This window comes from Scleropages formosus, chromosome 14 (assembly GCF_900964775.1).
Source record: "Scleropages formosus chromosome 14, fSclFor1.1, whole genome shotgun sequence".
Lineage (NCBI taxonomy): Eukaryota > Metazoa > Chordata > Actinopteri > Osteoglossiformes > Osteoglossidae > Scleropages > Scleropages formosus.
This window is the reverse complement of record NC_041819.1, coordinates 14,144,757-14,166,343: the sequence shown is the minus strand read 5'-3', so window position 1 is coordinate 14,166,343 and position 21,587 is coordinate 14,144,757. Positions and strand designations below refer to the sequence as shown.

Genomic DNA, 21,587 nt, shown 5'->3' with positions numbered 1-21,587 from the left:
GTGAGCATTAGCATAGCGCTATTTCTGTAGCTACCAGGCTAAACAGCTACAGAGTGCTAATCCAGAGGCTCTCGGAGGTTAACTTTTCAGTACATTTCACGTCAGGGTTTCTTCTAATTTTCGTGACTTCCCACAGTTTGTCAGCCTTACCATCCAAACTTAACTGTCATTATGAAAGTATAAGCTCTGTAGGTAATCTTTTTTTGGCTTTCCTTGCTCGTATATGCTTCCCTGACATGTAGCTCAGTGACTTCGGGCTTGATAAATTGAATTTTTTTCTTTTAATCAGAGACCAAATTAATTGCTTCCCCAGTCTGCCAGGCCCCCAGAGTTCCAATTTGTCGGGAATGAAAAGAAAACTTGCATGTAAACTCCCACTTGTAACAGTGTGTTGGGACATAACAGTAAGTATGAACTCATTGGGCATTGCCCAACGTTATTCTGGGATAGTAAGTAATTTATTTTTATTTGATCTGTGCATTTTCATGGTATCTAATTAATACTTTTACACCCCTTCTGACAAATAATTTGAAATCAGCTGAAAACCACCTCTTCCGTACCAAAGTGTTTGCATTAATCGCTGGATCTCATTCTGAATGCAACTCTACTGCATTGCTGTATGATAAATTATGCTGATGCAGTTTTCACGATGATGTGATTCAGTTGCCTACACTTTCCGGGGAGCCGAGCCTCCATCCCTCTAGTGTGAGGCTGAAGACCAGCCAGCTGCTGTGACACACTGAGAGGCTGCTGTTATGGACAGGCTAATCAACAGTGTGAGCCATTGACGATAAGGTGATCAGAGTCTATGACGGGACAAATGTAAGGAAAAAAGAATACAGCAGATTTAAAATATAACAACCATGTTGACTTGTTTGACTTGTGATCCTATTTTAGCTCAACATCTTCCCAACTTAACTGTCAAAACAGTGCATCTCATCTGTCCGAGCAGTCATATGTCCTACTGTGTGTGTGTGTGTGTGTGTGTGTGCAAATGAAAACCTGAATCGCACTGCTTTGGCTTGCTAATCGCTTGATTTTTGAGCGGTTGAGTTCTGGAGTCCTCAGCAGACCAGCGGAGCGTGTGGGAGAAGCAGCGGTTCTGAAGACCGGTTCTGAAGGATCTGGACTGCCTCCAGCAGGATCAGCGCAGTTAATCCTGTCAGCCGTGCCTTTTGTTTCCCATCTGCAACACCTCTGAGGCTCAAAGCTTAACCCAAGCTCTTTAGACACGGTATGTTGCGGGACCTCAGCAGTCATCGACAGACAGGCGGACGAGTCCAGGCGGTCGTCTTGCCTGAGGCCGGAATCCGTGGAGAAAGCAGGTGGCACAGCCTGGATCCCTCGACAGGTGGACGCCAGGCGAGTCCGGCGCGGTTTGTTAATTACATTCCACTTGTCAGAGGCCCAGGTGTGCAGGTCCGGATGGGATGCCGGCAAGATGATGCTGGAGTATGCTGGCAGGGCCACACACAGATCAGCAAACCATTCAACACCAGCCCAGCCATTGCAGGCAACACAAAAAAATGCAGCTTTTCAAACGCTAACTCCTCTCATATCAGTCTGCGAGCAGCTATAAATAACCCTAGCAGCGCAAATGGAACAGGCCCGTGGTGTCGAGATCAGACGTGGGAAGAATAATTGTTGAGACTGAGTGTCGGGTAGCGCTGGTGTCGACCTCGGCTATGTCTGTGAGTCAGTGTAGACCCGCATTACAGATAACAGTATTTTTGTTTGCTCGTGCAAGGCCCGGGCATGCTGCAGTTGGAGGATTAGGAATGGATGACTTCGTAGCAAACGCTCTGAAGGTCCCCCCCAAGTAGAATTTCACGCGAATGAGTCTTTGTCCCGCAGGGAGCCGTTTAGGGGAAACCGGTGCTCTGTTTTGGCGATGAGGGCTTCTCTTGAAAGCGAAAGAGCTGCACAAGCCGGGCCCCTCCGGCAAACGTGGGCCCCCGCCGACCCCCACCCACAAAGCCACATTTGTGCGGAAAACAGTTGACAGGGCGATGACATCACCTCCGAGAATGTGATCCCAGCACTCATGAAAGGGCCAAGAGAGAATATGTTCCCTGGAGTCCGTTCTGGAGAGCCACATGACTCTCCTCACAGTAATGTGTGGGCCTGATGCCACTGCTGCCTATACCCCCCTTCCCTCCTTCGCCGAGTACGCCGTATTGTTCCATCACTCCCGAAGGGCAATAACCCTCAATTACCGGACAGTTAATGTAGGATGTCACGCATCGGTGAGCGTGTTCGCATAGTTACAGGAGATTACCTCAAAGTGCAGCTGTACGCGGCACTCGCCGACAGGCGACTCGCCCACACGTGCTGCCCGAGCAGCGATTCGCTCTTCGCTTCCGGTCGCATGTGCCTGGCAGAGAGGCTCGAACTGGTGATTTCTGAGACGAGGGACTGCAGACTGAACAGCGACTGGTTCGTACCTTCGCTGCAGTTTGGTGGACAGTTTGCTTCGGTGCGGTGCCTTCGTAGCAAGTTTCGTCGTACATCTGTTAGTAAGTTATTTTCGGCTTTGTTGGTGATCTCAAGTCGGCATATGGGAAGCATGGAGACATTTCCTGCTCTGTTGTTTTGGAATTACCTGCTGGTTAGAGTTGCCACCTTGTACTCAAAGGGCCTGTGTTCGAGTCCCACCTCCAGCTCTACTACTGTTAATCAGGGTATTTACAGTACGTTGTGTTGATACAGTGAAATTTTTCCCAGTTGAATAAATTGGTAAATCAGTCTAAGTAGCTTAACACCATAAGTCATTTTGGAGGAAAGCGTCAGCTGATAAGTAAATGTAAGTCGCAGACACGGTGCCGTTTCCTTGAATGTTCCGTATCTGTTTAGTAGAGCCTGCGGAGAGGGCAGAGGTCAGCTCTGCGACAGGGCTTTGGCAGCGGTGCAGTCCGCGCGTTTACTCTCTTTGTGCTCGCCGTCACCCAGGACACTATGTTTAACGGACCATCTGTCCTCAGGACGGCAGACCTGGGTTTCTTTTTGTCTCAGCCTCCGGCGCCACAGGAAACTGAGCAGCCGCACGGGCTCGCGAGCCGTACAAACCTAATTACGCTTAAAAAATTCATACGAGGTCCCCTCGGCAAACGCGCTCGCCGATTCCATTATTGCAGTGGATGCTCATTGATATGCACCACCTGCCCTCCCGGCTTCCTTGTGTTTTATTTGGCATCCATTTTCCCCGTTGTGTTCTCGCTCATACGATTCTTGGTAATCTGCAGCCGCTCAGTTCGGTGCTGGAATCGCAAGTCTCACGGTTGCTTGATAGATGCAGTTTATGGAAATAACACGTGGTGTATGGGGAAGAGCAAACAAATAATAATGTCTTTTTCGCCTTTCATATTCAAATTCTTGGACGTTTTAGATACAGCAACAACATACATATTTACGCAGGAGGCTGCGGGACACAGAAGGATGCTAGTTAGCCTCGGCTGCACGGGAGAATTAACAGACATTTCAAAGGGATTTCATGTTAGAAATATTAAGTGGAGGCAGAGATGATGACGAACCTCAGCTTTAGCTTTGTCAGCTTCATTTCCCGCTGTTTTGATTACATCCTCGTGCTAACTTGAGGGTAAGACACATGCATTATTACTGCATGTGTTGTTTGTTCAATTAATTCCAGTATTAATATTTGAGTGCATTTTGGCAGTTCTTCCTGCGCAAAATGGGACGAGGAATAGCTGCGACCCGAAACAGGGTTCTTTGCTGACGACCGAAAGTAAACCGGTTGTGGCTGTTAACGATCGTTCGCCAGCTGGACGTAAGAAGAAATAAGATGTAGGCCCCAGGATCGGCACTTCCGTTGTACCATACAACTCGGTTGGGAGAGATATGGAGCTCTACAAATGGGCAGATTGCTAGCTGCGAGAGTCCCCTTTGTTGAAGAACAATGTTGTTGATGAACAGTGTAATAATGCACCTCTGAGTGTCTATTCAAACAGCCCCCTCAACGCTGGTCATTGTACTGCAGTTCCACAAGAAGCCCCGTTGACGATTCCTGTTAGACACCCCGCTAGCGAGCGTCACCAGCTAGTGGCAGATGGGAATTCGGCCCCCGCTTTTCTAGCTCGTGTACAAGTAAACACACCATACAAATGGAGATGAACAGCCAGTGGCTAGAGCCGTTTGCGTTGCACTGAAGGCTGCAGGAAACAAATGAAGATCAAGAGATGCTCGCTCATCTGAGCCTGGAACCATGCAGTTATTATCAGCGGGTCTTAGTTTTACATCTGAAGGATTCCTATGATCTGTGGCTACCCTTTTGGCAGGTATGCGCTTCCTGTCTGTTACAGCCATTAGAATGTGAACTCTGCGGGGATGTGAGAGTCCAGAGCCGTGTTTAAAGCACTGGCCGGATTCCCGAGCTTGGAGACAATAGAGGATGTTTCCATGATGCTGGATTGCAAAAAAGGCAAACGCTGGGTTGCAGGACTGGAGGAAGCTTCAACACGCAGGCACTCAGATCCTGCATTAAGCCGCATTATGACTGTTTTCACTAGGCAAACATTTGACATCGCTGAATTCAGGGGTATTGATGGTGTAAAATATGAAGCTTTTTGTGCCTGGAGGTTAGGCTGTTGAAAAGAGAAAAAGAAAGCAGAAATCTGTGAGGTCAGTTGCTACCCAGCTCCCACAGTGGAATTTCCATTAAACTGATGATGGCAAGAAGAAGGAGAAAAATCAGCTTCGTGTCGGGAAACGTGAATCAGATAATAGCTTCCAGGCTTTCTTCTCTCTTCTGCAGTACAGGGGGTCTTGCGGTATCTTTCTTGAGAGAAGAGCTCCATACATCCTTTGCTTTTGCTACCTGGTGGAAGCCTCCACGCTGTTCAATCCATACAGACTCGCTCTGAAATGAACGGGCTTTTCTCGACCGTTGTACACCTCTTACCAGTTGGACTCTACACCTGTGCTGTCATGCTGTTTTTGTTAGTCATCTTTGGCTTTTGGGCAGGGGACAGGATTGTGAGTGTATGTGCGTGTGTGCGTGTGTGCGTGTGGTCGCACTTCCCTCTGGCTTTAAAATTGATCGAAACCTATGAAGTGTTACGGAATGACATCATTGTGCCATCTTGCAGAGGAAATGAAAGCGAGTTGTTGTAAAGGCCTGAGTTTGATCAATACGTTGCGAGGAAAAAAATCAACATTTTTATTTCACGGTCCACCTTAGTCTATGAAGGGCAGAATGGGTAATTTTTAAGAAGGACTTGTAATGATAGTTTAACAATTTAGGTTGTGTCAAGGTCTCTTACTCACTTGCGAGTGAGGTGATTGAATTGCTTAGGTAAAAATCAAATGGGGCATTTCATATTGTAAGGGTCCATCATTTTTTGGGAAGAAGGGTAAAACTATTTTAGAGCAAGGAGTGGGATGATTTTTTTTATTTATGGAATTCATGAGTGTATAATTTCATATAGCTTTAGCCACTCTGTTTCAACTCATTTGTGTCTTATACTATAATGTCCCCTTGGCTCAGGGTAGGCCCATCTCTGAGCTAAGGTCTTGCTGCCCTCCTCCCTTGTAAGGCCTGACTCTAGCAACTATAGTAGGCTGGGTACCCTCAGGTATACCACCTGGCAAGTAATACTAATAAAATTGAGCTGTTATTAATCTTCCACAGTGGAAGTAAATTAAGTCTCTGGGGAAAAGCTGGAGAGGAAACTAAATGCCGAACTGTACATAGAGCTTTCCCCCAATGGCCTGGGCAGCACATGGTATGCCTGTCAGGGCTGAAATTCTGGCTGCAGATTGAAAGTGGTATTTTGTCATAAATAATAAAATCATTTGAGTCTGTCATTAGAGGACATGCAGTGAAATGACCTTTGAATGCTGTTCTTTGTCCTTGTCGAACCATTTTTCGCCAAGAAGTGTCATTGTCTGTCGAATACAATAATTACAGCATTTTTTAACGCGCTCAAAATAACCACGGTGGACTCTATCTGCATAATTTGTAAGGGTGTTTGACAGTGCGGTGCTGTGAGAGGGTTGGTACATTTGTGTATGCGTTGCCATTGAAGTCACTTGTGAAAGTTGCCGGTGGACCTGGAAATGATGGGCTTTGATCTTGTTTTGTAAGGATGCTCAAGGGAGAAGTTTTAAATCAGGACTGAGCGGTCCTTACTTTTGGTAACTTAAAAATAACATCAGCCATCGTGGCTTAAGGCAGGGTGCACGTGTTCGTGTTCTAGGGTGTGTGTTTGGAATCTACTGGAAAAAATTGGCCTATTTTGGTAAACCATTGAGCTGTATCCCAGAGGAATGAAGGAACATCTTAGGGTCTCTTCTTCAAAGCGGTGAGTTCGTTACAGTCCATGTGAGTTAGGTAAGAGATCGTCAGTGGCTTGCGGAGCTTCCCCATTGCGTGACGCTGATGTTGGAACCGGTAGCGGTGATCTCACCCTGGGTAGCGTTAGGCTCTCACTGACCTCTCTCCACCTCCTTCCCTTCCATTACAGACACAGATGTCTCAACATCTGTTGCCCTTTGGTCAGCATCCCAACCTCCTCTGATGACACAGATACAGCTTCGGTGGAGCACTGTTTGAAGTCGAACCTTAACACCTCCACCCAGCACCCCAGCGCTCCTCAGGGATCTCCTTTGGCTGAGCTTTGTGTGTGCTGACACACCCCTCTGCCCCCAGATGCAGGGTTTCCAGGGCCTGTTCTGGGCCTCGGAGACAGGAAGTGATACTTCTGTCTGCACAATGATGTGAATGGACATAAGTCAGCTCATTTTGAGCTCTTGAGGGTGGAATAATTAACCCCCCCACACACCCCTCCCCTTCTGAGACCCACTCGTCAATGGTTACAAAGGGATCTGTACAAGGGCTACTGCCCAGCAAGTCCGCTATCGGCACCACTGTTGGGACTGTGACCTGGCTAGCTGCCCTTCCTTGTTCTCCCATGTGTGCGTGTGTGCATGTGTGTGTGACTGACCTTCCCGTCTGCCGCTGTCGCTCGGGGATGCCCAGCCAGTTGCTGCGGCGACATGCATCACGGGATAGTACAGAAAGGGACCTGCAGCATGCAACGTCCTATTCGAGACGACCTTACTTTCCCTCCACCATTTGTTCAGGCTGTTATGTAAAGGAAATTAACTTATGTTTATGCTCTGCGGGAGATTACCCATGATGCACTGGGATAGAAGGAGGGATTGTTGCGGCATGCGTTGCATGTGTTCTTACTCTCTGTTCTATTAAGAAGCACTTTACAGTTTATGTTTGTTCCTGTGTGTGTTCGCATGTGTGCGTGCACACATATGCACACCTGTGAGTGTGCAGATACAGCAGGAAACACACACATTGTCTGAACCGCTTGTCCCATACAGGGTCGCGGGGAGCCGGAGCCTAACCCGGCAACCCGGGGCGTAAGACCGGAGGGGGAGGGGACGCACCCAGGACGGGACGCCAGTCCATCGCAAGGCACCCCAAACAGGACACGAACCCCAGACCCACCGGAGAGCTAGACCCGGTTCAAGCCACTGCACCACCGCGCCCCCCAGCAGGAAACATGGCTTAGCAATATGTTTAGATATTGGGATTTGTAACACGAGTGTAATGTGGTGCTGTTGTGGGTCCTATCGTGTGTAAGAGTGTGTACGGGTGTATGTACTGGTGTATGCGTCTGGGTGAAGGAAGGCCCATCCCTTAGACCAACCAGAGAGAAAGTGGGAGAAAGAGATGGAATGTTCCAGAATTTTTGGCTGTATCTTCCTGCCCTGACCTTCCCATTACCCACAAGCCCCGCTGTACATCCATGGCTGAAAAAATGCCCCAGGTTGAGGCATGGACTGTTTTATTCGCCTTTCCTTTGAACCGAGTTGCATTTCGCCTCCACGGACCGTAATTTAGCGGATCATAAGGAATATGCTCTGTAAAAAGCGTACCGTCGTGTCATCTGCTGCCATGCGTGTGTGTTTTTTTTCCTGCTGAGCTAAAGCTGGATTTTTCATGCCAACACGACACGTAGATCAAAGTGGTCGGTTGCATCCAGGGTACCGGCGAGAAGTTCCATCTAAACCGGAAAAAACTGTATGGGCGCTCAGGACGAAGGGATTGCTGGTTGCCACGGCAACAGAACGAGTGATTCCCCTCCATATTGCTATGTCCTCGAGTTCCTCCTCAAGAAGGGGAAGTGAGACAAGTGGGAAGGCTGCTGTTCAGCTGCCTACCCAGTGCATTGTCGCTTACGTTGTTTGTTCTTTTTTTTTAAGTGTTGGCACATTTTTTGGCGGCAGAAGCGTAAGGGGGAATCATGCTCCCAAAACACCGCACCGTTCCTCTGTTGAGCCCCTTTCCCATCGACCCGCCGGGGGGCTGTTGACAAGCTTCTGGAGGGCGTGGGCCAAAATAGACCCCCTCTTTGTTCTTTTGTCTTCGTGTGGGTGTGTTCGGGGATGTCTGCCAGCGCTGGCCATGCCACGCTCATCAGCAAAGTGACAGAACACAGCTGTGAACAGGGTGGAAGTGCAGCGTGAGTGTGTGCAACATCAACGGTCCCGCCTTGCGACTGGAGAGGTCTGTCACGGGGATCAAACCTGAGCAACTGGCCTTTGAATTAAAAATGGTGCTGGTGTGGAGTGAAAAAATGGCATACATTAGTAACTCTCCTGTTAATACACTGGCTCCCCACCTAGAACATTAACTGTTCGCAACTTGATCTGCATGTAAATCCAAAGTCACTTTCAATTCAAAGTCGATGCAAAAAGAATAATGCAGAGGCCCCTTGATTTATTAATTGCTTAAGTGCTAAAACCTCAGATAAAGGTGAAGTACGTAAAAAAGACGGCACGGTGGTGCAGTGGGCTGGCCTGCATCCTGCTCTCTAGTGGGTCTGGGGTTCAATTCCCACTTGGGGTTCCTTTGCGACAGACTGCCATCCCGTCCTGGGTGTGTCCCCTCTCCTTACGCCCTGTGTTGCCGGGTTAGGCTCTGGCTCCCCGCAACCCCAAATGGGACAAGCAGTTCAGATGGTGCGTGTGTGTGTGTGTGTGTGTGTAAATAAAAAATGCTCTGTAACCGTTTTCATGAAATTTGAACAACGTTAAAATGTGCGTGTCTTTGACGATTTGTAACCGAAATGTTTGTAACACGAGGAGCCAGCGTCCTGGATTTAAGTTTGTGGTCGTGGTTTTATGTTGGCGTACCTTCGCAGTGTCATACTCTGGAAGGAATTTTCCAGGTTCTCCAAGCACGACTGAGGTCATAAAATTTATGGCCAGCAGTGGTGGAGAAACCGTAACAGAGGCTCTCTTCCCATTTCCTCGGTGTGTTTAAGGGCCAATTTCGCTCACAGTTGTTTGCGGCCCCACGCGGTGTGCGCGAGGCTGGAGAAACCCTTCATCGCCGCTTGCAGCTGTCCCCTCTCCTCTCCCCGTGTTCATCAAATCCGTTACAGAAATCGACTTTACAGTGCACCCCCTTCAGGGGGCTGCCGTTACCATGGCGACCGTGGGGATGCTACCCGTTACCATGGAGATGCAGATCCAGGATGGGGCACACTTTCTCCTCCCCTGGAGGGACATTTATGACGAGTCGGATATGGGAGTTGGGGTGGGGGGCAGTTAAGGGATGAGCGCAGGGAGACGCCCCCTGCAGGCCAACAGCAGCAGATGCAGGTTGTGGGCCTGCGCTCCCACATGGCCGTGTGCTGATTTCCGCTTCGTTTTACCTCCCATCCTGTTAAAGGGGCCGCCTCCATCGTGAATAAGTTAGACGATGCCTAGTTTCATGAAACAAACAGCTTAGAGCTTAGTGAGCGCCAACGTAAATGATTCATCCTTACAGTCACGATCTGCGGCGCTACAGGAAAAGCACAAAGAATGTTTTTTTACTACCGACATCGTTTCACTCTTGTTCTTCATTCTTGGAGCAGTCAAAAGAAATCCGTGCTCCCCGCCCCCCCCCTCCCGATTGTGGCATGTGTATCCTTCCTTGGACGCAGATCTGAGACAAGCGACATTTACACTTGCATTTACTCATTTAGCAGACGCTTTCCTCCAAAGTACAGCGATTATTATCAGGCATTTAACTGACACCTGTATCCAAGGTGACTTACAGTACTAGATGCACCACAGTAAACTCCTTACGATCACCGGCCCATCTATTCAGCCTGTCCGCATGGGTGCAGTGTGTAAAAAGTTTAAAAGTAAATAAATACAACCAGCACTCGTGTGCAGGTGCTGCCATGGGTGCGTTGCCAAGCTGACTCAGACAGGTCGTATTTATTTTCATCGCCCGTCTTGCAGCGCTGAAGTATTTGTGCGGCCTATATTGGCGTTCGCGTGCGAGCGCTTTGGCAGCGGTCGCTTGTTTCGCTGCGCTCACGCAAGCGAGGGGCCGAAGGGGCGGGCCGGCCCGCGATCGCTCGGCGCCACGCCTCTCGGCCGTCCCTCCCGCCTCATCGATTCCCACTGCGATGAGAATTTATCGCCGATGCTTCGGTCCGTGTTACGGATCCCTTTAAAGCGGGAAAATTTAGCTGCGGCGCTGGCTGCAAATGTAGGTTTCTGTGTAAATGGGTTAAAGACCAAGTGAAGCAGCCGTGCGCTGCCAGAATTGGCAACAGTCTGCAATATAGGTTCGACAGCGGCGAATTATGGGTGTCGGCAACAGCCGTGGCTGATGTCGCTCGCCGTTTTCTTCGCTTGTTGGGTGGAAATGGGTGTGGTCTGTGGGATCCTGCGATTGACAGCCCACCTGGAGAAGGGCGCCTCTTCTCTACCCAGGGACGGGCGGGCACACTTTTACATGTCCGTTCAGTCATTTATCTGCTGCTCTTCTCCAGAGTGACTTACAACGTTAAGCTGCTTACGCTGATTTACTCATTTATACAGCTGGGTAGTTTTTCCTCAGTCTATTCAGTTAAGTACCTTGATCAAGGGTGCTACGGCAGGAGGTGAAGTTCAGACGTGCGTCCATCAACTCCAAAATGGAAACTCTTACTACCGCATAAGGGTTTATCTGCGGTTCCAGTTGAACTTTTGGCATTTTAACGGACACGTTGCTGTCGAATTTGGGTGCTGGTGGGGTAACGGGGAAACGGGACACGGAGAGGGAGGGGGATGTTCACGGGGGCCGGTGGGTCAATCACATCTGCTGGCTGGTGCAGCGGGGGGGCACATCTGAGCACTGCGACCCATTTGCTGCTTATCTCTGCCTCCCGTCACCCGTCTCTTGCTGGGCGCCGATAATGGCCCATGAAGCGAAGAGAGATGCAATCTTTGGCATCGGTTTGCGGCCCTGCATGTATCTACCTCACCGCTGTAAATGAGCTGCCATTGTGACGCCATTTACACTGTCAGCCCCCCGCTATTACTCATCAGATCATCCATCAGTGCCAGACACAACGCATGATACTTGAAGAGATGGAATACTGACAGCCTGTACTGTTCCTTCGGTTCGTTTTCACTCATCCTCGTGGGCCAGATTTGCGATTGAAGCAATCCGTAGTGGGTGTTTACTTAAGAGGGGGGCGCGGTGGCGTGGTGGTGCGGTGGGTTGGATTGGGTCCTGCTCTCCGGTGGGTCTGGGGTTCGAGTCCCTCTTGGGGTGCCTTGCGGCGGACTGGTGTCCCGTCCTGGGTGTGTCCCCACCCCCTCCAGCCTTACGCCCTGTGTTGCCAGGTTAGGCTCCGGTTCCCCGCGACCCTGTATGGGACAAGCGGTTCAGAAAGTGTGTGTGTGTGTGTGTGTGTTTACTTAAGAGCTCAACTTGTGTTGTTTTACCCCAAAGTAAAGACCACAGCAAACACATTTACTAAACAGACAGCAAGTGGCACAGTAGTTGCTGTCCCCTTGCACTCAGAGTTCCCCCGTTCGAATCCCACCTGCTGCTCTAATATCTTCCATAACGATACTTATAAATGGTTCAATAATAGTAAATAAGTTGGTTCAGGGCAGTGGACAGTGTAGTGGTTAGCTGTTGCTTCTGGATGCGAGGGTTGTCGGTTCGAAACTTATCTCCAGCTGTAGCACTCTTGGGCAAAGTGCCTACCCTAAATCTCTGCAGTAAAATTACCCAGTTGTGTAAATGGGTAAATAATTGTAAGTAGCTTAATATCATGAGTCACTTTGGAGAAAAGCATCAGCTGCATGAGTAAATGTAATGTTCAAACCTAACATAGTTGGGGAGCTTTTTTTTAGCATATACACACACTGAGTGAAACCACTTGTCCCAAGGGGGGTCGCAGCGAGCCGGAGCCTAACCTGGCAACACAGGGCAGAAAGCTGGAGGGGGAGGGGACACACCCAGGATGGGATACTTGTCCATCACAAGGCACCCAAGCAGGACCTGAATTCCAGACCCACCAGGGAGCAGGACCCAGCCAAACCCACTGCACCACCACACCCCCATATGTGGTGTATAAGTCGTGATTAATAATAACAATCACAGTCAAGTTATTGTTAGTTAAATTGTGCCCATGCTCTTATTTATCTGACGCTTTTCCTCCCATTAACTCAGAATGTTATGTTTGTACACTTAGCTTATTGCACTGATTTAGCTCTTTATATAGCTGGATAATTTTTACTGTATCAAATCAGGGTAAATACCTTCATCAAGGTATTTCAGCAGTAGGTGGGATTTGAACCCAAATGCAACTGCGAACCACTACGCCTCTGCTCTCTTCATAAGGCCAATTTCAGGTTACTTGTTCTTATTAATTTCCCATAGTGCCATGCAGCGTGCGCCATGCCCTGCTTTGTTCTTCGCCGTACTCCAGTATGACGTGTTATTAATATGCTGAGTCACTGCGCTCTCTGGGCCGCCGTGTCTCTCAGAGAAAACCTCCGAAAGGCAGCGCATTGCTTATTGCTGTTGTTACACGTGGTGCGGTAATGAAAAGCCGTCACTGGCACAGCGTGCGCACACGGCTGTCTCGTCTCATCCGTCCGTCTGTGCCGCTGTCTTGCCTTTCCGCGGGTTCGAATGGGAAGTCATGCAAAGTCCTCTGCTGAGCACTGTTAGCACCCCCACCCCCCTGCCCGGCCCACCCCCCGCGACACCAGATGGCTTTCGGTGCTGCCTCCCCGATTGCCGCACGAACACCAGTGACGGCGCGGACGCTCCTGCTGGGGCAGGGAGTGAGGTGGGGGGCTGACATGGGCTCGTGGATGGGTGTGGGGGGAGGGGGGCGGTTTCCTGCCAGGGTGTTGTACATGCACTGACCCACATTTTACATTGGTCTGGGATTAAGGAGGTTTGGGGCGTTAGGTGACATTGTGTTTCAGAGCTCTGGTGTTACACCTGATGGCTGCAGGTTCGGTTTCCACCTCCTGCTGCAGCACCACTGATCAAGGTACTTTCCCTGAATGAATACAGTAAAAATTACCCAGCAGTGTAAATGGGTAAATAACTGTAAACTGTTTCAGGAAAAAAGTGTCAGATAAATAAACATAAATGTTATTTACAGTTCTTTTTTGTGTTATTATTTAAATCAATGCTTTTCAGTCCTTTTTTCAGCGCTGACACCCTCAATTTATTTTATGTGCTGGGGCACCACTGGTCAATTTTCCATAGGAGCCCTTTCCCCAAGAATACTGAGTCGGAACTAACCCTAACCCTAACCCCTAACCCCTCATTATATAACCCTGACCCATAACCCTAACCTCTAATCCTTAACCCCAGTCCCTAACCCTTAAACTCATTGCTAACCCTAACCCCTAACCCAAGTCAAACACATCGGCGGATGAAAATCGATTGCCTGCTGGAGGGCAGGCAACATCAACCAAGAAACAGATGTATCGCAGACTCTGTTGACTTTAGCTTGGTCATTAATCATGTGCCTGTATAAAAGAAGGGGCACCTAGATAATGACTACATCTCCCATGTAGTTAAGACTTGAATGAAAAATTTATGGCAATAATTAAGACGACAAAGTCAAGGCAAAACCAGCGACGGCGGTGCAACAGCCCTAGGGCTGATTTATATAGTGGAAAAGGAAGGCCTCTCCATCTCCGGGTGAGGAAGGAGGTCTCTCTCATTGTTGCTGCTGTAAACATGCATTTCCCTTCTGCGGAAAATGCGCTCAGTGCTATTGTGGAAAGAAAGTTTAAAATTCCCGCATAAAATCGTCTTTTTTACGTAGATCAATATTTTATCGATTATACCGATTGCCGTCTGTACCGCTTTGCTGTTTTTCCGTTTACTTTATTGTTTCATGCATGTTTTTTCCCAGCTTTATTGTTTTTTCCATGCATTGTATTATTTAATGTATTGTTTTCCCTATTTAGTTTTTTGTTTTCAGTCTGTTGTAATGATCGATGGATCATTTGTTTAATTTTTCCCTGGTGATCGCTGTCCTCCTTCGTTCAAGGCTTTCCATCAGTTTCCGTGAGCGGCGCAGAGAGGAAGCGGGTAAAGTACTGTGGAGCTGGCGCTGTACAGGCAGCACCCGTTTTTAGCTTGTCTTCACATTATCCGCATCCTCGAGTCTGATGCTGGATTTTGTGCTCGACTTCAGAGGAGAAACTCGCAGGATCAGATGATTTCAGTTCAAAAGAAAACACATTTAATGAAAAGGCGAACGAAACCCTTCTTAATGAACTGCGGCGAACGACTTTTTTATGAGTCTTTCGCGTAGGACAGATATGTACATGAGACTCGTGACGCTTGTCCTGCCGCCGCAGTTTCGGAGGGGACCGGTCACTGTCGGCTATCTGGCCTGACGAAGTGCGATGTGTTCGACTCGCTGAGCAAAGAGGCCGCTGCGCCGTCCCACCTCCGCCGTGCCGTGTCCCTCCATCCTTCTCCATGTCGCATGTTCGCCTTCATCAATAGTGCAGGTCGTGTCTGTGATTTTACTCCAAAGGGCTGGGGTGTGGCGTTGCTTGACTTTTTTAATCGTTGCAAGATCTCCTCCTGGGGCTGGACATGGGGACCCCTGGGGGTCAATCGAGGCCCACACAAGTTGTGCAGGGTGATGGATTATATGGCAAGGATTGGGTCTCCACCCATTGGCCTCTGTGTTCATACACCCCCTCCCTCCCACCTCCACTTCCTTACCCCTTTGGTCAGTGAACGAGGAACCCGTTTTGCAATTACTTCTTGTTCAGTCATTTGACACAGTTCCACTTTCATTTTGCCCCCCCCCAACCTTGGGTGCTTTTCTGATGGGCTGTCACCACCACCATGTCATACCACTAATTCCGTGGGGGCAACTAATGAGCGCTGCGATTAGGACCCTGTTACCCCCTCGCTCTCACCCTGTAAGACAAAGGAGGTGCCCCGTGCTTGCCCCCACACACGGCTGCGTGGAGGCACGGGGGTCCAGCGCTCGGAGGAGTGTTTCTAGGTCACGGGATCTTTTTATGAATAATAAAATAGGCGGCTGTAAAAGGGAATTATTTATAGTGCATAGAGGAATGAGGCATTTTCTCTCGCTTTCCTTTTGCTCCTGTCCGACCAGCCCCCACCCTGGCATCTTGGCCAGGAGAGGAACAGGACAACAGGGAGTGGGGATACCCCGAATCCTGGTGGTAACTGTGCCAAAGGGTGGTGGGGGGGGGGGGGGGGGGTCATTGTTGAGCAGGATTGTGAGCCCCGTGCAAGGAATGTCTGCTGGCAGACTGGGTGGGTGGATGCGGGAGCCCTGCCCAGGGTAAAGGGGGTGTAGGGACATCGTGGGAAGATGTACCAAAGAGCAGAAAGTCCAGCAGAAATGCTCTGATTCAGTGATTAGTGAGAGGGATTGGGGTTCAGTGAATAGATTATTACAACTAGTAATGCAGCAGCAGGCGGTGTGGTAGTTAGACCTGTCGCCTTGCTCTCAAAGGACCCGGGTTTGAATCCCACCTCCTGCTGAAGTGCCCTCGATCACAGTACTTAGCTTGAATCGCTCCAGTTAAAAGTTACACTGCAGCATAAATTGGTACATCAGTATTAACATCGTAAGTCACTTTAGAGAAAACTGTGAGCTGAAGGAATTTATAATAATAACGTATTTTTCTGTGTCAAGCATTACAGAAGAATGAGGAGGAGAAAGGCAGACAGGGACGCGATGGTCGCTGGTTCACTTCTCGCTGAGTTCTCGGCTGTTGAGCTCTTGTTTAAGCCGAATCATTTCATGAAAAAATACTCAACTGTGCAAACAACTAAAAATAAAATAACTGCTGTGAATAAGTTGCAAAGAAATTTCAACGAAGAGCAGATCACAGAGAACTCGTGCCCCTTTTATGGATGTTGAAGAGCAGACTGGTGCATTGGCTGCTTCTCTGTTGCGCCTTGGCCGAAGGGGAAGGGGTTCGATCGGAGGGACCGCGCCACGGGAGGACCGCCCTTCCCGCACTTGCGTCCGATGCCCCTGTGGATGGCAGGGTTGTGGGAGCGAGACCAGCGCTGCAGTTGGTGCTGCAGAGGCCTCAATGGAAGTGATTTCCGTGAAAGGACACGGCCCCCTCCCAAAGGTCAAGCACACACCGGAGTGCGGGTCTGAAAATAAGGCACTTGTCGTTTGCCTGCGGAACACCTCCGTTCTAAAAGGCGACCCCAGGGGGAAAGGTAGCCCACGTACAGCCACGAGTGTGTCTCCCATCTGGCTCCGCTTCAATGCCCGTGTCACATTCCACAATGACTCCGTGTCCCTTAAATAGTTAATTGGGCTAAGAGCATGAACCAGGAACGTTTTTTTTTTCTTGAGCGAAACTATGGATGCAGTAGACAGCACTTAATGCGAGCGAGTTCGGCGTTGTGCCACAGGGCAAATGGGCTCTTTGTGTCGGCGTCCATCTGTGCCAGGTATAACGAGCCATTAAATAGCGGTTGTACGCTGAGACGGACACGCGTGTGTCGTTCTTCCGGAACATTACCGCACACGGTGACTGATCTGTTTTTCTTGCGGGCAAAAGCAAGATCTGCCTAATGGGTACTTTTCGTAAGACTTTATTGTTTTCAGGGTTTTTACAAAACGTGGGAAGTTCACAGCATGCGGTTTTTCTGGTCTACTTTCTTCTGCCTGAGCCTGTTTACTTTCAGATATGATTTTTCGCATTTGCCCGAGACACCGTTAGCACCCGGAGCATTAGCCTCGACGTCTCATGTAGCATCCTTTGACCCTTTATGGATTCCAGGTTAAGAAGACACACAGACAATAGCCAGTCTGTCTTCCTCTTTGAATTTTCTCGAGGAGTGTAAACTACCCCCCCATAAATCCCCGGCTTTCCTTAACCGCCTCAGAATTATATCACATTTATGCAAAGCTACTGCCAATATTGCCCAGCAGGTAGCATAATGAATACAGATTTCTCTCCCTCTTCCTGCTGTGGTACTCTTGGTCAAGGTACTAACCTATACTGACACAGTAAAAATTACCCAGCTGTATAAGGGTGTAAATAATTGTAGGTAACGTAGTATGGTGTATCTCACACTTTGTTACCTTGGACGTAGGACGTAAAAAAGATTTAATCAAGGAGTTTACGACTCCATCCTCGGGATGGATCAGACAGTATTGTGCAATTAGCAAGGAACTCCTGCCATTCATAGCCAAGATCATGCTTTCCCTCTCTTTCATGTTTCGATCTTAATTTTCTCAACCTTTCCCAGGTCCAGTCCTTGGCTCTGTTTGCGTATCTCTACTCGGCAAGGCGGGGTGTCATTTCGGTCCGCTTACCCGTTAACGAGCTGTCAACATTAAACAGTCCTTCTCTTATAGAAAAACCCTGCTCATCCTTTCCACCTTGGCCCCGATGGTCTTGGGTTCATTGCGATCTGCTCTATGACCGCAGGCCTGGCTTTGAAGGATAGTGCGCTGGAGCTTCAGTAGCTGAATTTTTTTCACTTCTTAGTCTCCCTATCCCCCGCTGCCACAGTGCATGCAGTCAAAATGGTGCCTTTTGTCATATTATTCCCGCTCGCTGAAAATGCCGTGCATGACATCGATGACTCCGCACCCCTCCATGTCGTATTTCATCTCTGCTGGCACCCCCTACCTCCCTGTTCCTCTCTCCAAGGACACCAGCAGAATACAAATAAGTCTGGACAGTGGCACGAGGGTGTGAGCCTACAAATCTCTTTCTCAATGTGACCCCTTCTTGCGGCACGTTCAAGTCGGTTTCTGTTACGAACTCCTTCTTAGCTGAAGATGTACCGCCATTGGCAGGGTCAGCGGTTTGGAGGGAGTTTGAGTTTTTCCTTTAAAAAAGGGAAACTCAAGCCGGTTAGTGTGCTGCCACTTCCTGTTGCCGGCTGGTGAGTGGGCTGTCACAGGCCGCTACTGGCTGGCACCCCTCTTTGCATTTCTGGCTCATTTCGATCCTCCATAGGTTTCTCCCACTGTGTTTGCAGGCAACAAAAGCTGTGCCGACACTCTGTTTACCGTGGAGACAAATGAGTCGTCTTGGAGCCGTGGCAGCATGCGAATGCAGAGACTAAACACGGAGGGCCAGCACTAGAGACCTGCTGTTCTCGGTTAACAGTGACGTTGGTTTCCGCAACGACGTGACTCGTGTTGTGTTGGAGGTTCTCGGTCGATGGTGATGTCAGCTTCCGCCGTGAGACACCACGCGTTCTGTTGGAGGTTCTCATCCAGCGGTGGTGTCCGCTTCCGCTATGAGACACCTCATTTTTTTTGGAGCTTTTCAACTGATGTTTACATGAGCTTCAACTAGAAGACATCTTGCTTTTTCTTGGAGGTTCTCAGTCAATGGTAATGTTGGCTGATGTTTTGCCAGGGGTTCTTGGTTAAAGTTGATATGGGCACATGCCACGAGAGATCTTACATTTGGTTGGAGGCCCTCGCTCAGGGACAATGTCAGCTTCTATTATGAGACGTAATGGTTTGCAGAAAATCCTTGGCTGAAGTTGACATTTACATTCCATTTAAGGTGCTCAGTCAGTGATAATGTTGCCTTCTGCTGTGAGGTACCTTCCAGTATGCTCTGTGTGATGTTCTCAGTTAATGTTGACATGAGCTTCCTCTACAAGACACCATGTAATCTATCTCAGGCTCAGAGTTGATGGTGACAATGAGCTTGTGTTCTGGTGGAGACTTTCAGTCAATGGTAAAGCTGACTCACACTAACAATTTAAGTTGGAGATTTGTGATTAATGGTAATGCTAGCTTCTGCTACAAAATAAGTTGTGTTCTTCTGGAAGTTTCCAGCTGTTATTGATGGTCAGGCTGTACTATTAGAAGTCATATTCTCTTTGGGCTCAGAGTCAGGTTTCTCTACAAAATGACCAGTTCATCCAGAGGTTCCTGGTTGAGCTCATCTTACGGCACGTGTCTTTTTCTGCCATGAGTCTCCAGACTCTCTGCAAAATGTGCTTGAGATGGAAATTTCCCAGAAGAAGTAGTAGAATGCTTGTCGGAAATAAGTGACCAGCTAGTCAGAAAATATTAAGCTAACAATGTTGTTACTGTGTCACACAATGTCCATTAATTAAGGATGCCACATTTTCCTTCCTCGGTGCTAATAACCTTCTGGGGGCCAGAGGAGAACATTGCTCATTATTGCACACAGATTAAAGGAAAATGAGTTGTAATGACTCGTTGTGCTTCCCCGACAACTTCCCTTGACAGGCTTTAATGTTTTTCTGATATCCTGTTTGCATAGCTGTTTGAATAGGGGAATGAATGAGCAGAGATGTCAATTACTGTTTTTCTTAAAAATAAAATGAATATTTTTATTAATTATATATTTATAATATGTATCGTTTTATGCTGTTCTTAAAATTTATTAGAAAATGCTCGCACGATGTTGTTGTTATATTTATATGAAATTTACATGTTTTAATGAGCCATTATATATAATTTTTTTGATTGTAGAATGGTATGTGTCTTAAAAAGGTGTCAAACACCTTTGGTTGTGCTTACTTAATGGGTTATATCTTTCCCCCACAGGGCCTTATACACATATGAAGGTGACAGCAATGATCTGACGCTGGCAGCATCTGGAGGTGGGCCAAATTATTCCTCTCTCACTAATGTGTGTCATTATGGTTTTGATAGCAACTGCCAAAAGAGCCTGTAACCTCCCTGGTACATTAAACTGCGTGTTGCTCCTTTTGAAGGCATCTTTTGCAGAGTAAAAAGGCCCAAAACCCTGTCATTTCACAATTATGTTTTATTACTGTGATCATTTCTGCTGGCAACTGTGAAAGCTGTGGGTATTATCCTTTAAAGCGTCAATGAAGCTGACAGACTCAGCTGCTGGTGCTTTTGACCACATTTAAATTCTGAAAGTTTGAGCAGACAATGGATTCTGGCCTCATTGTATAGCACAGGCATGAGTTTTTTTCTTTTTTTTTAAAGGGGATTTTACAATTTGACAAAAAAGTTAATGAAATATAGTGATGTATGACTAGCCGCATAGTGGTTATTACCCATATTTATTTGAATGCGCTGGTGTCATGGTGATTATTGCACTTTTTAACAGTAAACAGGCTCGAGGTAAAGCTTGCTGCGTGAGTGTGAAATCGCCCTGTGCTCCGATCACGTACAGCCAGTCGGCGCATCGCATTTGTTTAAAAGCACATTCTTTCGAGTGGTTTTTCACGGAGCCCTTTAAAGAAAACGTTTTTCCAGTCGTAATAATATTTTAAAAAATCCAGATGAGGAAAACTGGAGAAAAGATTTCCTGACTCCAGACAACCGATGGGGTTAAAACAGTTTGTAGATGTGTCACTTTTGCAGTTTCACTTCTGCTAACCTGCACATCTAGCACTTGCCGAGCCAAAGGCCCTTCCTGATGGTGGCTTTTATGTCTATGCCCGACTTAAATCCTCCAGCAGCGTGCAGTCAGCAGAATGTCAGAGCGGCTCACTCGTGCTCCGATTTGTCGCCTGCCGCCCACCATGTTCTTTGTTCTCCTCCAGGGGGATAAAGAGCGCTCCGGGGCTGGGGGGGGGGTTGGCTTCTATAATGCTTTCCTCTTGTTTCCAGAGGGTGGCCTGCAGGAGGTCTCGGCCACTTTCGACAGCAGCTGCATCATGTACGGCTTCTGTAGCCTGAAGGAACCCACTGCCACGCTGCCGCGCTACGTCCTCATCAACTGGGTGAGCGGCCGGTGCTCCTGCCAATCATTCGCAGCCAACGCTCCCATCCAGTCACAGCAAAATTGACTGATTAACTCCTGGTGCACTGAATTTCAGTTGCTTATCTTGCTCACGGGGGGCGCGGTGGCGCGGTGGCGCAGTGGGTTGGACCGGGTCCTGCTTTCCGGTGGGTCTGGGGTTCGAGTCCCGCTTGGGGTGCCTTGCGACAGACTGGCGTCCCGTCCTGGGTGTGTCCCCTTCCCCTCCGGTCTTACGCCCTGTGTTGCCGGGTAGGCTCCGGTTCCCCGCGACCCCGTATGGGACGAGCGGTTCAGAAAATGTGTGCGTGTGTGTATCTTGCTCACATGAGCTGGATCCAAGGGGCAGCAGGTGGCATAGTGCTTAGAGTCACTACCTTGCACTTAAAGTCGCGATCTTGGAATCCCACCTCCTGCTGTAGTCTGCTCGATCAAGGTACTTACCCTGAACTGATACAGCAAAAATACCCAGCGGTATAAATTGGTAAAACATTGTAAGCCGCTTTGGAGAAAAGCGTCAGCTAAATGAAAAAGCAGGGGATGCCGACTGAGACGGA

General features: G+C 48.5%; 1 protein-coding gene across 4 annotated transcripts in view; it reads left to right on the top strand.

Annotated features, from left to right (window-relative positions):
• Window positions 1-21,587, top strand: part of dbn1 (drebrin 1) — a 64,654-nt gene that overhangs the window by 25,821 nt on the left and 17,246 nt on the right. For all 4 annotated transcript variants that reach the window (XM_018728538.2, XM_018728539.2, XM_018728540.2 and 1 more), the window contains exons 2-3: window positions 19,860-19,915; window positions 20,901-21,013. In XM_018728538.2, coding sequence (XP_018584054.1) covers window positions 19,860-19,915; window positions 20,901-21,013 — 169 coding nt within the window. The remainder of the gene's footprint in view (window positions 1-19,859; window positions 19,916-20,900; window positions 21,014-21,587) is intronic.